At 39.7% G+C, this 16,442-nt stretch overlaps 1 protein-coding gene and 1 non-coding gene across 3 annotated transcripts in view; both read left to right on the forward strand.

Annotated features, from left to right (window-relative positions):
- ZNF451 (zinc finger protein 451) overlaps positions 1–16,377 on the forward strand; it is a 97,573-nt gene extending 81,196 nt beyond the window's left edge. Inside the window, exons 15-16 of one of the 2 annotated variants that reach the window (XM_060109608.1) lie at positions 12,419–12,486; positions 15,721–16,377. In XM_060109608.1, the coding sequence (XP_059965591.1) occupies positions 12,419–12,465 (47 nt within the window). In that variant the 3' untranslated portion in view covers positions 12,466–12,486; positions 15,721–16,377. Of the gene's footprint in view, positions 1–12,418; positions 14,531–15,720 lie in introns of those variants that run through there. The other variant, XM_060109607.1, reaches the window with a different exon arrangement.
- On the forward strand, positions 3,032–3,138 carry LOC132498102 (U6 spliceosomal RNA). Its single transcript, XR_009533714.1, has one exon. It is a non-coding gene; the product is annotated as a U6 spliceosomal RNA (small nuclear RNA).
- Positions 16,378–16,442: the final 65 nt, after the last annotated feature.

Below are 16,442 nucleotides of genomic sequence, written 5' to 3' on the forward strand. Positions count from 1 at the left end.
CTTCTTGGATCGATCCCTTGATCATTATGTAGTGTCCTTCTTTGTCTCTTCTAGTAGTCTTTATTTTAAAGTCTATTTTGTCTGATATGAGAATTGCTTCTCCAGCTCTCTTTTGGTTTCCATTTGCATGGAATATCTTTTTCCATCCCCTTACTTTCAGTCTGTATGTGTCTCTAGGTCTGAAGTGGGTCTCTTGTAGACAGCATATATATGGGTCTTGTTTTTGTATCCATTCAGCCAATCTGTGTCTTTTGGTGGGAGCATTTAGTCCATTTACATTTAAGGTAATTATCAATATGTATGTTCCTATTCCCATTTTCTTAATTGTTTTGGGTTCGTTATTGTAGGTATATTCCTTCTGTTGTGTTTCTTGCCTAGAGAAGTTCCTTTAGCATTTGTTGTAAAGCTGGTTTGGTGGTGCTGAACTCTGTCAGCTTTTGCTTGTCTGTAAACGTTTTAATTTCTCCATCAAATCTGAATGAGATCCTTGCTGGGTAGAGTAATCTTGGTTGCAGGTTTTTCTCCTTCATCACTTTAATTATGTCCTGCCACTCCCTTCTGGCTTGTAGAGTTTCTGCTGAGAGATCAGCTGTTATCCTGATGGGGATTCCCTTGTGTGTTATTTGTTGTTTTTGCCTTGCTGCTTTTAATATGATTTCTTTGTGTTTAATTTTTGACAGTTTGATTAATATGTGTCTTGGCGTATTTCTCCTTGGATTTATTCTGTATGGGACTCTCTGTGCCTCCTGGACTTGATTAACTATTTCCTTTCCCATATTAGGGAAGTTTTCAACTATAATCTCTTCAAATATTTTCTCAGTCCCTTTCTTTTTCTCTTCTTCTTCTGGAACCCCTATAATTCGAATGTTGGTGCATTTAATGTTGTCCCAGAGGTCTCTGAGACTGTCCTCTGTTCTTTTCATTCTTTTTTCTTTATTTTGCTCTGCATCAGTTATTTCCACTATTTTATCTTCCACCTCACTTATCCGTTCTTCTGCCTCAGTTATTCTGCTATTGATCCCATCTAGAGTATTTTTCATTTCATTTATTGTGTTTTTAATCGATGCTTGATTCATCTTTAGTTCTTCTAGGTCCTTGTTAACTGTTTCTTGCATTTTGTCTATTCTATTTCCAAGATTTTGGATCTGGGAAATAGAATCTTGGATCACCTTTACCATCATTATTCTGAATTCTTTTTCAGGTAGACTGCCTATTACCTCATTTGTTAGGTCTGGTGGGTTTTTATCTTGCTCCTTCTCCTGCTGTGTGTTTTTCTGTCTTCTCATTTTGCTTATGTTACTGTGTTTGGGGTCTCCTTTTTGCAGGCTGCAGGTTCTTAGTTCCCGTTGTTTTTGGTGTCTGTCCCCAGTGGCTAAGGTTGGTTTAGTGGGTTGTGTAGGCTTCCTGGTGGAGGGGACTAGTGCCTGTGTTCTGGTGGATGAGGCTGGATCTTGTCTTTCTGGTGGGCAGGTCCACGTCTGGTGGTGTGTTTTGGGGTGTCTGCGGACTTTGTATGATTTTAGGCCACCTCTCTGCTAATGGGTGGCGTTGTGTTCCTGTCTTGCTAGTTGTTTGGCATAGGGTGTCCAGCACTGTAGCTTGCTGGTCGTTGAGTGAAGCTGGGTGCTGGTGTTGAGATGGAGATCTCTGGAAGATTTTCGCCGTTTGATATTATGTGGAGCTGGGAGGTCTCTTGTGGCCCAGTGTCCTGAAGTTGGCTCTCCCACCTCAGAGGCACAGCACTGACTCCTGGCTCCTCAATTTGGGATGATTTGTTGTCTATTCATGTATTCCACAGATGCAGGGTACATCAAGTTGATTGTGGAGCTTTAATCCGCTGCTTCTGAGGCTGCTGGGAGAGGTTTCCCTTTCTCTTTTTTGTTCTCACAGCTCCTGGGTCTCAGCTTTGGATTTGGCCCCGCCTCTGCGTGTAGGTCGCCGGAGGGCGTCTGTTCTTCCCTCAGACAGGACAGGGTTAAAGGAGCAGCCTCTTCGGGGACTCTGGCTCACTCAGGCCGGGCGGGAGGGAGGGGCACGGAGTGCGGGGCGCGCCTGCAGCGGCAGAGGTCGGCGTGACGTTGCACCAGCCCGAGGCGCGCTGTGCGTTCTCCCAGGGAAGCCGCCCCTGGTTCCCGGGACCCCGGCAGTGGCGGGCTGCACAGGCTCCCGGAAGGGCGGTGTGGACAGTGACCTGCGCTCGCACACAGGGTTCTTGGCGGCGGCAGCAGCGTCCCCAGCATCCCACGCCCGTCACTGGGCTCCGCGCTTTCAGTCGCGACTCATGCCCGTCTGTGGAGCCCCTTTAAGCAGCGCTCTTAATCCCCTCTCCTCGCACACCAGGAAACCAAGAGGGAAGAAAAAGTCTCTTGCCTCTTCGGCAGCTCCAGAGTTTTCCTGGACTCCCTCCTGGCTAGCTGTGGCACATTAGCCCCCTTCAGGCTGAGTTCTCGCCGCCAGCCCCAGTCCTCTCCCTGCGCTCTGACCGAAGCCCGAGCCTCAGCTTCCAGCGCCGCCCGCCCGGCGGGCGAGCAGACAAGCCTCTCGGGCTGGTGAGTGCCGCTCGGCAGCGATCCTCTGTGTGGGGATCTCTCCGCTTTGCCCTACCCAGGTATGTGGGGAGTTTCTTGCCTTTGGGGAGGTCTGGGGTCTTCTGCCAGCGTTCAGTAGGTGTTCTGTAGGAGTTGTTCCACGTGTAGCTGTATTTCTGGTGTATCCGTGGGGAGGAAGGTGATCTCTGCGTCTTACTCTTCCGCCATCTTACCCGGAAGTTCTTGTGTGTTTCTTGATTCAGTGTTTGCTTGGTTGCTGTGAATATTTTCCAGACTTCTGACAAAGTCGTTTCTGACAGTTTCTGCTTGTGTTTCAGTGTTTCTGTGGAAGGATGGGTGTTTGGAGCTGCCTACTCTGCCATTTTGTTGTATATTCACTGTAAGACCGATTTTATTTCTTCTTTAAATGTTTCAGAGAATTCACTGGTAAAACCAGTTGGGCCTGGAGTTTTCTTTCTGGGGAGTCTTTTAATAAATTTACTGTGCCTACTTCGGCAGCACATATACTAAAATTGGAACAATACAGAGAAGATTAGCATGGCCCCTGTGCAAGGGTAACATGCAAATTCATGAAGCATTCCATATTTTTAAAACTCTTAGAGGAAGACATAGGCAGAACACTCTATGACATAAATCACAGCAAGATCTTTTTTGACCCACCTCCTAGAGTAATGGAAGTAAAATCAAAAATAAACAAATGGGACCTAATGAAACTTAACAGCTTTTGCACAGCAAAGGAAACCATAAACAAGACAAAAAGACAACCCTCAGGATGGGAGAAAATATTTGCAAACGAAGCAACCAACAAAGGATTAATCTCCAAAATATACAAGCAACTCATGAAGCTCAATATCAAAAAATCAAACATCCCAATCCAAAAGTGGGCAGAAGACCTAAATAGACATGTCTCCAAAGAAGACATACAGATTGCCAACAAACACATGAAAAGATGCTCAGCACCACTAATCATTAGACAAATGCTAATTAAAACCACAATGAGGGACTTCCCTGGTGGTGCAGTGGTTAAGAATCTGCCTCCCAATGCACGGGACATGGGTTTGAGCCCTGGTCCGGGAAGATCCCACATGCTGCAGAGCAACTAAGCCTGCGCGCCACGACTACTGAGCCTGCGCTCAAGAGCCCACAGGCCACAACTACTGAAGCCCGTGCGCCTAGAGCCTGTGCTCCACAAAAGAGAAGCCACCGCAATGAGAAGCCCGTGCACCTCAACGAAGAGTAGCCCCCGCTCGCTGCAACTAGAGAAAGCCTGCATGCAGCAACAAAGACCCAATGCAGCCAAAATAAAATAAATTTATGTTTAAAAAATGCATTAAGGTATCACCTCACACCGGTCAGAATGGCCATCATCAAAAAATCTACAAACATCAAATGCTGGAGAAGGTGTGGAGAAAAGGGAACCCTCCTGCACTGTTGGTGGGAATGTGAATGGATACAGCCACTATGGAGAACAGTATGGAGTTTCCTTAAAAAACTAAAAATAGAACTACCATATGACCCAGCAATCCCACTACTGGGCATATACTCTGAGAAAACCATAATTCAAAAAATACATGTACCACAGTGTTCACTGCAGTACTATTTACAGTAGCCAGGACATGGAAGCAACCTAAGTGTCCATCGACAGATGAATGGATAAAGAAGATGTGGCACATATACACAATGGAATATTACTCAGTGCTTAAAAAGAATGAAGTTGAGTTATTTGTAATGAGGTAGATGGACCTAGAGTCTGTCATACAGAGTGAAGTAAGTCAGAAAGAGAAAAACAAATACCATATGCTAACACACATATATGGAATCTAAAAAAACAGTACCGATGAACCTAGTGGCAGGGCAGAAATAAAGACACAGACATAAAGAACGGACTTGAGGACACAGGGTGGGAAGGGAAAGCTGGGACGAAGTGAGAGAGTAGCATTTACATATATACAGTACCAAATGTAAAATGGATGGCTAGTGGGAAGCTGCTGCATAGCACAGGGAGATCAGCTCGATGCTTTGTGATGACCTAGAGAGGTGGGATAGGGAGGGTGGGAGGGAGGCTCAAGAGGGAGGGGATATGGGGATATATGTATACATATAGCTGATTCACTTTGTTGTACAGCAGAAACTAACACAACATTGTAAAGCAATTATACTCCAAATAAAGATATTAAATAAATAAATAAATAAATAAAAAATAATTACTTTAATATATTTATAGGTAGATTTTGTTTCATCTTGTGTTAGTGTTCGAGAATAGTGTTTTTTAAGAAATTTGTCCATTTTACCTAGATTGTCAAATGTACCAATGTAAAGTTGTTCATAATAATATTCCTTTATTATATATTTTTTTATTTCTATAGGATCTCTGGTGATATCTTCTCATTTTTTCCTGATATTGGTAATTTTTGTTTTCTCTCTTTCTTGATCACTAACTAGAAGTTTATCAGTTTATTTGGTCTTTTCCAGGAATGAAATTTTTTTAGTTGGTAATTTCTCTCTTTTTGGTCTGCTTTCCATTTCACTGATTTCTGCTCTTTATTATTCCTTTCTTCTACTTTGGGTTTAATTTTCTCATCTTTTATAGCTTCTTTTTTTTTTTTTTTTTTTTTGCGGTATGTGGGCCTCTCACTGTTGTGGCCTCTCCCGTTGTGGAGCACAGGCTCTGGACTTGCAGGCCCAACTGCCACAGCTCACGGGCCCAGCCGCTCCACGGCACGTGGGATCCTCCCAGACCGGGGCACGAACCCCCGTCCCCTGCATCGGCAGGCAGACTCTCAACCACTGCACCACCAGGGAAGCCCTATAGCTTCTTAATGTGACACTTAGATTGTTGACCTAAATTTTTTCTTGTTTTCTAATGTAAACATTTAAAGGTATTTATTTCCCTCTAAGCCAGGGTGAACAAGCTTTTCCTGTAAAATACCAAATAGTAAACATTTTAGGCTTTGTGGTGTCTGTTACAATTACTCAACTCTGCTATTATAGCATGAAAACAGCCCTAAACAATACATAAATGAGTGTGGATGTATCCAGTAAAACTTTATTTACAAAAATTGCTGGTGGACTGGATTTGGCCCACAGACTGTAGTTTGTCAATTCTCTACTTATTGCCGTGTTCCACATCTTTTCATATTGTATTTTTGCTATCAGTTTAAAATATTTTCTGATTTTCCTTATATTTTCTCCTTTGATCTCTTGGCTCTTTAGAAGTATATTGTTTAATTTCCAAATATTTGAATGTCTTATTATTCATTCCTAATTTAATTTTGTTGTGGTAAGAGAGTATACTCTGTGAAATTTAAATCTTTTGAAAATTATTGGGACTTTTATGGCCCAACATGTGGGCTGTCTTGATGAACATTCCATACGCACTTGAAAAGAATGTATTTTCTGTGTTTACTAAGTAAAGTATTTTATGCATGTCAATTAGGTCAAGGTGGTTGATAATATCAGATCTACTTTGATTTTTTTTTTTTATCTAGTTGATCTCTCAGTTACTACAGTAGGAACAGTGAACTTCTTCATCAATGATTGTAGATTTATTTTTTCTCTTTAGTTCCATCATTTTATATTTTTATATTTTCGAGTTCTGTTTTTAGTTGCATATAAATTTCTGATGTGTCTTCCTAATGAAATGACCTGTTTATCATTATGATATTATAAAATGTTCTTTATCTCTGGTAATACCTTTTATCATGAAATCTTTTTTTCTGATATTAATATAGCTACTCAAGCTTTCTTATGCTTAATGTTTTCACGGTATATATTTTTCCATCCTTTTACTTTCAATCTATTTATGTCTCTACTTTGAAACTACATCTCTTATAGACACCATAAAGTTCAATCTTACTTTTTGATTTACTCTAACAACCTCTATTTTTTAATAGTTGTTTAGTCCATTAACATTTAATGTAATTTCTCACATGGTTGGATTCCTCTCTGCCATTTTATTTTCTTTTTGTTCCCTCTTTTACCTCTTAGTTCCCCCTTTCTTGCCTTCTTTTGGATTATTATAATATCTATATTTTACTCCATTATATTTATTTAATGTTTACTATTTTAATATACCTATTGATGTTTTAGCTCTTTTCTTTAATTTTTATGGTTGCTCTAAAGGTTGCAATATATATTTTTTTTGCTTTTGTTATAAATTCTACAAGAAAAATGTTACTTTTTGCTTTAAACAGTGAGTTTTATTTTATTTTATTTTTTTATTTTAATTTTTTTTTCTTTTTGCGGTATGCGGGCCTCTCACTGTTGTGGCCTCTCCCGTTGCGGAGCACAGGCTCCGGATGCGCAGGCCCAGCGGCCATGGCTCACGGGCCCAGCCGCTCCGCGGCATGTGGGATCCTCCCAGACCGGGGCACGAACCCGTATCCCCTGCATCGGCAGGTGGACTCTCAACCACTGCGCCACCAGGGAGGCCCTACAGTGAGTTTTAAAGAAAGAGTTTTTAAAGAAAGTTTTAAGGAAAGAGAAGAAGAAATATATATTCTTTTATATTTACCCACATAGTCACCATTTCAAATGACCTTCATTCTTTCCAGTAGATTACAGTTTCCATCTGATGTCATTTTTCTTCAGCCTAAATAACTTCCTTTCTGTTTTATACACTGAAGTTTTGCTAGTGTTGAATATTCTGTTTTCATCTATATAAAAATGTCTTTATTTTCCCTTTAATTTTGAAGGATATTTTCTCTGGCTTTAGAATTCTGGTTGACTAGTATTTTTTCCCTTCAGCACTTTAAAGATGTTATTCCATTGTCTTATCGTGTGGCCTCCATTGTTTGTCATGACTGTAATTTGTATTATTGTTCCCTAATATGTAAAGTGTCATTTTTTTTTCCTCTGGTTGCTCTTAATATTTCCTCTTTGTCCTTGGATTTTAGCAGTTTTTGATAATGCCCCTAGATGTGGTTGTCTTTGTAGCCTACTTGGAGTTTTCTTAGCTTCTTGTATCTGTAAGTTTATAGGTTCTCCCAATTATTTCTTCATAGTTTTTGCCCCACTCTCTGTCTCTCTTCTTTTCTTTTGGAACTCCAGTTTACATATGTTAGCTTAAATTTATCCAATTTATCCAAATTTATCCAATTTATTTAAATGATAAATTTAAAATTTATCATTTTCTTCCAGTTTTTTTTCTCTCTGTTCTTCATATTTGATAATTTCTATTGTTCAGACTTCAAGTTTATTGTTCAACCTTCTAACACCTCCAGTGTTAAGCTGACCTAGTAAATCTTCCATTTCAAATATTGTATTTCGTTCCAGAATTTCCACTTATTTTTTTTTTGTAATAGTTTTCATTTCTCTGTTGAGATTTCCTATCCACTCAACCTTAAATCCTTGAAAATATTTATAACTTTTCTAAAATCCCTTTTCTGCTAATTCCAGTGGCTTGGTTATCTTGGGGGTTAGTTTCTTTTGACTGCTCTTCCTCATGAACTGTGGGTCACATTTCTTGTTTCTTTACAAGTCAAGTGATTTTTTTTTGAATAAGCTAATACATGGGAAAGCTCTTTTTTAAAAAATATTTATTTATTTAATTGGTTATGTCAGGTCTTAGTTGCACAGGCGGGCTCCTTAGTTGCAGCATGCATGTGGGATCTAATTCCCGGACCAGGGCTCGAACCTGGGCCCCCTGCATTGGGAACATGGAGTCTTAACCACTGCACCACCAGGGAAGTGCCACAAGTCCCGTGATTTTTGATGTATACTGGATGTTTGTGGATGTAAGTTATAGATTCTCTGAATTCTGTTAACTTTACTTGAGGAAAGTTAGTTGTTTTTTTCCCCTTGTAGGTAGTTAACTTTCTAGACTCAAACTCCAAACTCTGCCTCCTCCACAGCAGGCAACGCTACAATTGCTTGCTTCTTTTAGCTTTCCAACTGTTGCTTTTCACTGAGAATCTTGGCTCCTCTCCCGTATAAGCACACAGAAGGCAACCAAGGATTTGTAGGATCCTCTTCTGTTACTTTCTCACTTCTGCTGGGAGCTCTTCTTTCTCTCGTCCTACCCACCCTTCCCACGTCCCCGCCCCCCTCCTGCCGCCCACTCCACTTTCCAGCTTCTCTGTCAGACTCAGACTCTGTCTTTGACTCCTCAAGCCACAAAGAAGTTGGCTTTCTGGGTGAAGTTCTGCCATTTTGTTTCACAAGGATTGAGGTATGCCGTAAGGCAAAAAATAAACCAAAAGAAAACCATAAAGCTGCAAATGTAACCCCATGCAATTCACTTCTTTCAGTGATCAACTTTTGTCCTGTTTGTACCTGATTTTTGTTGCTCTTCAGTGCCTTAAAATACTTTATAATTGTTATCTATGGAAGAGTTAATCCAATATAAGCTACTCCACTATTATTAGAAGTGGAACCATTTAGAACTGGTTTTGTTTTTATCCAGTCTTTTAACTGGCAAGTTTAATTCATATAAGTGCATTGCAGATATTAATATTTTTGTATTTACTCTTGCTATTTCATTCTTAGCTTCCTCTTTTTGTTTTTTCAAATTATTTTATAAGCTATGTATGGGTTGGCCCCAAAATTCATGTTTCTATTCTTTTTGTGGTCACCTTGACATTTTACCACATTTTTTATATATAACTTAAAGACTAAAGTACAGGTACATGTTGTCTACCTCTATGCAATGTACGAGGACTCTGGAACACTTCAACTCTGATCCTTTCCCCCAACTTATATGCTGGTATTCTCCAGAATTTTGGTTCTCTCTGTGTGTATATGTGTACGTAATGCACACAAAAATTGTACAAACATCTCACAAAGCAGGTGACCATCTTTCAGGTTAAGAAAAACAGAATATTGCCAATGTATTGATTTCCTAGGGCTCCTCAACTAAGTACTACAAACTAGGTGGCTTAAAACAACAGAAATTGTCTGACAGTTCTAAAGTTTAGACATCTAAGGTCAAGCTGTTGGTAGGGTCGTTGTTCCACACACAGCTTCTGGTTGTTAATGGCAATTATAGGCATTCCTTGGCTTTTAGATGCATCCATCCCTCTAATCTCTGCCTCCATCATCATGGAGCCATCTTCTACCTATGAGTCTATCTTCACATAGCATTTTCTTCCAATAAGGACACCAGTCATATTGAATTAGGGCTCACCCTAGCGATCTCATCTTAACTTGTTTACACCCACAAAGACCCTATTTCCAAATTAGGTCACATTCATAGGTACCAGGGGTAAGGACATATCTGTTTTGGGCGGGCGGCAGAATTCAACCCATAACAACTAGTACCCTAGAAGCATTCCCCTCATTTAATTTTAATTAATTAAAATACAAATAGCCACATATAGTTAGTGGCCATCATACTGGACAGCACAGGCATAGTCTATATTCTTTTGGGTCTGGATGCCTTCAGTCAGCATTGTTTTACAGATTCATCTGATTGTTAGCATATAGCTTTGGTTTGTTCATTTCCAATACCTCTATAATAATTTTACACATATATCACAACTCATGTGTTATTTATAGACATTTGGTTGGCTGTTACAAGTAATTCCGACACTTCTGGGAATATATACTGAGGCGGGGACTTGCTGACATTCAGCTTTGGTAGGTTATGCCAAGTTTTTTTCCAAAGTGGTTGTTCCAATTTCTTTCCAGTACTGAATGTGAGTTCCCGTTGATCTACTGATACATCTTCACTAATCATTGAATTATTGGTCTTTTTAATTTTAGCTAATGATGGTCATTTCTTTGTGGTTTGAGTTTACATTTTTCTGATGAGTAATGTTTATTGACCATTTTCACATCTTTTGCCAGTGCCTTTCCAGATTTCTTGACAGTTTTCTTTTGGATGATCTCTTTTTTTTTTTTTTTTTAATTAATTAATTTTTTGGCTATGTTGTGTCTTCGTTGCTGTGCGCAGGCTTTCTCTAGTTGTGGCGAGCGGGGGCTACTCTTTGTTGCAGTACATGGGCTTCTCATTCCAGTGGCTTCTCTTGTTGCTGAGCACAGGCTCTAGAGCGCAAGCTCAGTAGTTGTGGTGCATGGGCTTAGTTGCTCTGCGGCATGTGGGATCTTCCCGGATCAGGGCTCGAATTCGTGTCCCCTGCATTGGCAGGTAGATTCTTAACCACTACGCCACCAGGGAAACACTGGATGATCTTTTTATTGATTTTCCTGGGTTGAAAATCTTTTAGTTCTCTCTGGGTACAAGCAAGATCCATGTATTGCAAATATTTTCTCTCACTCTGTCTTGTCTTTTTACTCACTTAATGGTGCTTTTGATGGATAAAAGTACTTTTAATACATTCCAAAGTATGATTCTTTTTCATGTTTTTTGAATCCTATTTAATAAATCTTTCCCTACACTAAGGTCATGAAGATATTCCCATGTATTATCTTCTAGAAGCTTTGTTGTTTTGCCTTTCACAATTATATAGTAAATATACAGTAAATCTGAAATGTATTTTTGTATATTCCATAAGGTAGAGGTAAATGTTAATTTTTTTTCCATATGGCCTACCAGTTGGCCATTTGTTAAGAATATCATCTTTCCCCACCTTTCTGCAGCACCACCTTTGTCATCAATCAAGTTTCCATATATGCATGAGTCTGTTTCTGAGCTGTCTATGCTGTTCCTTTGGTGTGTTCATCTGTTCTTACACTGGTACCACACTCTTTTTTTTTTTTTTTTTTTGGTACGTGGGCCTCTCACTGTTGTGGCCTCTCTCGTTGCGGAGCAATGGGCTCCGGACGCACAGGCTCAGTGGTCATGGCTCACGGGCCTAGCCGCTCCGCGGCATGTGGGATCTTCCTGGACCGGGGCACGAGCCTATGTCCCCTGCATCGGCAGGTGAACTCTCAACCACTGTGCCACCAGGGAAGCCCCCCACACTCTTAATTACTGTAACTTTGTAATAAGTTTTCATAAAATAAATCTTGTCACCTTTTTCTTCTTTGCTAAGAGCATCTTGGCTTTTCTGTGCATTTCTTCATCCCTTTGAATTCATCTTAGGGCAACTCACTGACCCAGAATCTAGCTTTAACTTAATACAGTGTAGAGTAGCTTGTAGTGTTTTAAATTGCCAACTACATAACACTAGTGCCCCAGCTCAGAGGAAGATGCAGCTATATCTTAGAAGAATTACCAGTGTCTGTGAACCAAGTAGGCTCTGGGAGACCATGGACTGGACAGGATGAGATAAATCTGGTGTGAGAAACTACTGAAGGCCAAGAAACTGACACCTAGTTCCACCCTCTTGGACCTTAGTATCATTCTTGGGAAATGGAGAAAAAGACCTGTGAACACAAGAATGTCAGTCTTGTTCACTGTTGTATTCTGTGCCTGGTATACAGTGGGCATTCAATAAATATTTGTTCAGTGAGTGTATATGTGTATATGCTTCTCAGAGGACATTATATAGCCATGAGTTTGACTCTTTGCCTTAGATACTAGAAAGCTTAAAACTAAAATTTTAATAGCCTTTGAGATTTTGCCATTTCATGGTTTTGGCTTTCTATTTCTGCTTTAAGTCTTATATGCATTACTTCAAATCTTTTTGGAAATACATACTCATTTTCCACGTTGAGTCTGGTGATTACCTGTTAGTGATTCTAGAAGTTTGTTGACTTTCTACGTCCCTCAATGGAAATTACTTACAAGTTTCTTAGCATAATTAAGCTCAGATATATTATAATTCAGTTTGAGATTATATTCAGATTCTCATATGTCAAAATAGTCATATTTTATGATGAAGAAACTGCCAAGTTACCCTCAGTTTCTCCAATTTGTATTTCCTTTCCTTCCTGAAAATATAGATGTAGTTGATGAGACTTACATAAAACACATCTTTATTAGTTTTCTGCCCTAAATATCAAAATTCTATGTTTTTTTAATGCAGATGTGGAATTAGAAGAAGCGATTAGAAGAAGTCTTGAGGAAATGTAATTAAAGATATTACCACACAGCGTAAGTGGCCTTGAAGAGACTCAGGATAATGAATTCTTGAGTTTGTTTTCTAAAGGAGATCAGAAATCTACCAGTACAAATGTACTTGAAAACTTTTTTTTGCTTTCATATGTTCTAAATCTGATATTGCTTTGTATTTTTGTGCTATTTTGCAAAAATGTATAGAGGAATAGAATACATGTTAATGCAAATACAAATCATGTATTCTAATATAGGTATCATGTTTCCCAGTTAACTTTGAATTCATATATTTAGGTTACAAGAATTAAAAATTAGAAAAGCCCTTAACTATTGTTCATATGTTTCCCAAATAGAATTGGTTCTTTAATTTTATTTGTACTGTACAGATGATTCTAGTTTATTTTTTTAGGAGTGAAAATGAATATAAATAAAGCTGTCATAGCTCACTTTTTCTGTAAATTCTACTTCTCATGTGGCACTAATATATAATACCTTTGAGATCTTTGTTTATGATTATTGGGAGAGAGTAATGGAAACTGATCATGGAAAGGGATGAAAAATTTTATCAGCAATGTTCTTTGTGGGTTTCACTCATATGTATATCCCTGCTTTAATTAGAGCTGCATATTGCTGGAATAAAAAAAATTTTTTCTTTGAAAATAGTGAAAAGAAACTTTTGCCATTCCTTTTACCTGCTTAGACTTTTATGTGACTTGTATTATCTACTGTTTAAAGGGAATGATGTAAAAAATATTTGCATAGAATTAGGCATATTTTTAATAATATTAGTCCTTTTATATATATATTTGTGTAAACATAGTATTCTTCAGAAAATAACGTTGAAAGTCTACTCAGGAGTAATCTTCCTTAACCCTTAAAAATTTTTATTTCATATGGAGGTATCTTCATTTTAGTTATTCATTAAAATGTTAGTTTCCTATAGTTGGTATTAAATATTTAATTTTTAAATGTTGAGGCCACATTGTGAATAATAAAAAATGTTACCTAATTAGACGACTAAGAAGCAGCTTGTCATACAATCTTTGTGTATATGCTTCATGTTATTTGACCCAGAAATGTCATCCCTAAAAATTTCGAGTAGTAATTACTTACCAAACTTAAAATTTTCTGTAAATATAAATTTTTCTTTAAGACAGAAAAAAAATATATCATGGCTAGAACTTTGGTCTTTCTCTGTAACTAGATAGTTTAGCGTGAAATAGTATTACTATTTTTTTTTATTATTATTATATAGTCTTTTCAATCCACATTGGAAACCAATTTGTGTTTTTATTTCTTAAGCTGCCAGTTCTGTCCTACCTGCTTGCATTTTTTTTTAAGTACACATCATAGCTTGAGAATGTACTAGTCATTTTTCCAAAGTGACCACATTGTATTTTTAATTTGTTTGTTAGAGTAGTTAAGGCTTTGGGTGGTAGTCATGGAGCCGGACCTTAAAGACATCTGCAGGAGCTTGCTCAGTAGTGAGGAGCAGAAAGAGTGTTCCAGAAAGAAGAGCGGTCCAGCAGATGTAGGGAAGGTGCCACACACAGGTGGGATGCAGCCTGTGTTCTATTAGGACGCTTGTGTGGTGTCTGTGGTCAAGAGTAACCGAGGCTTTTCATATGACAGCAAAGGGATAATTCATTATGATCCTTTAAATAAGGTAACTGGGTTGTTTAATGTTTTAATTAATAATTGTCACTGATTCTATTTCTACTTATTAAGGAATTAAAAATCACTTTTAAATTACTTCGTAATTTGAAGTTAATTTAGACACAAGGAGGAGAGGTAGTCTGGATGTTACAGAAAGTTATGGGGAATATTATCAAGAGTAAATGTTTCTAACATTGACAGTGATGCTTACCTGTTTGTTTTTATTCATTTTTTTATTTTATTGTGAGTTTTTCTTTTAAAAAGTTTTTATTGTGATTCCTTATTTTTATACCTGAATAACAACTTTTGTCGAAGCAATGATGGATAACATAATGTTTATTTTAAAAAGGATATGTAGATAATGTACTGATAGTATCTGGTTGGTGGTACCATTGTCTGTCTTAAATAAAAATATCTCAGTTAAGAAGCTTTTTTTCTTTCTTTCTGGATGCTTGGTATCCTACCAGACCAGCCCTTTCTCCTACTCCTTGTCCCCCTGACGACCTGGCCCTCCACTCTGGCCTCTCCCAAGAACAAGGCACAGGGACTGTTCTGGACACCCTTGAGCAAGTGCAGCTGGGACACTCAATCGGCTGGGCCTCAATTTAAAGAGCTTTTTTTCCCATCATTTTTTTCTTTTAGATTCCTTTGAAACAATTCATTTATTCATTCACTCACAAAGTATTTATTGAGTACTTACCGTGTGTCAGTGGCTGTTCTAAGCACTTGAGACACACCAGTGAGCGAAACAATGCCTACACTCCTCTCTGGAGCACAGCTGGGGGAGAGGTGACAAGATGGGGAAGGAAAACAGGGAAGAGGAAGATAGTATGGGGGTGGGGTGGGGCGGGAGTGCTTGCTATTTGTAATAGGGAGGTCAGAGTCCTTCTGGTGAACTTGAGCAAAGACCTGAAGGCGAGGGAGTGAGCCAAGCAATTGTGTACGGGGAGGAGCTGTAGGTGGAGGTGAAAAGTCTGGAAGTGAGCTTGAAACATCCATGGAAAAGCAAGAAGGCTAAAATAGGCGAGTGAGCGGGATGAGCTCGGAGAGCAGCAGGAGATGGAGTCCTCTGAGGCCTCTTCTGAAGACCTTGGCTTTTACCCATTTCACAAACGAGGGGCCGCTGAAGGTTTCTGAGAAGTGGTGTGATGTGCCTTATTTAGAAGGATGACTGTAGCTGCTGTGCTGAGCCTAGACATGAGAACAGAAGAAGGAAGACCAGGTGGGAGGGTATCGCGGTGATGCAGGAGAGAAGTGATGCTGGCCAAGACCTGAGTAGGGGAGTGGGGACAGGCAAGTGGGAGTGGGCCTGGGTGTTCTCTGAAGGTGGAGCCCACTGGGCCTAGGGTGTGAGAGAAAGAGCGTCCAGCACGTTTCCAAAGCTACGTGATAGACTTTCAGACCATTCACAAAATGTCTAAAGATTCCAGGTGTCACGATAGGACAAAACATTTAATGAGGTCAGATAATCTCCTACAGCAACAGTTTATTAGTATTGAGTTCAGAGGAATTGGGATCCAGCCTTAAAGGCCTCACCTCTGTTCAAGTATTTCAATGCCTTTGATCTCAGATTAAAGGTTGTGATGCAGCTTTAAACTGTTATTATCTCCATTTCAGGTGTCCTGTACATTCTCATCCTTGGAGGCAGAGAGCTATAATGAGATGGGAGCAAAGCGCAAGTATTTAAGTCGATACATCTTTGTACTCCCGGCCCCATTCCACTCACCGACCTTTATAGTGTCTGACCAAGTGGTCTACTGCGTCTTCTCATAACTGGAGATTTAAATAAGTGGGGTGTGAAACGGCCTTAAATAATTATTATTTCACTCAAATTCCAACCAATAACTTTTTTTTAAACGTGTGAGTGCTTTACCAAAATTCCTTTCTTAATCATCTTTTCTTTTGGTACTTTATTTATTTTGGCTGCCCCCGGTCTTAGTTGCGGCAGGCGGGATCTTTCTTGCAGCATGCGGACTCTTAGTTGCGGCCTGCATGGGGATCTAATTACCCCACCAGGCGTCAAACCCCGGCCCCCTGCACTGGGATCACAGTCTTACCCACTGGACCACCAGGGAAGTCCCAACTGGTAACTTTTTAATAGAAAAGAAAGTCGTTAAAAATGCCTTCATGAGAGCGCGTGTAAAAAAAAGAGGTTCAGCTTGCTCCGTACATCTATCAGCTTCAGTTGTGGCCTCCAGGCTCCTTGTTCTCATCTCGGGAAAGTGCCCAGGAGCCGCGGTTGCATGAAGGGCCGTTTCCACCACAGCACGGCCCAAGCCCGCTCCCCTTGGAGCCCCTGCGGGGCGGGGCCGGGGGCGCGGGCTCCGCCTCGGGCGGTG

This window comes from Mesoplodon densirostris, chromosome 10 (genome assembly GCF_025265405.1).
Source record: "Mesoplodon densirostris isolate mMesDen1 chromosome 10, mMesDen1 primary haplotype, whole genome shotgun sequence".
Lineage (NCBI taxonomy): Eukaryota > Metazoa > Chordata > Mammalia > Artiodactyla > Ziphiidae > Mesoplodon > Mesoplodon densirostris.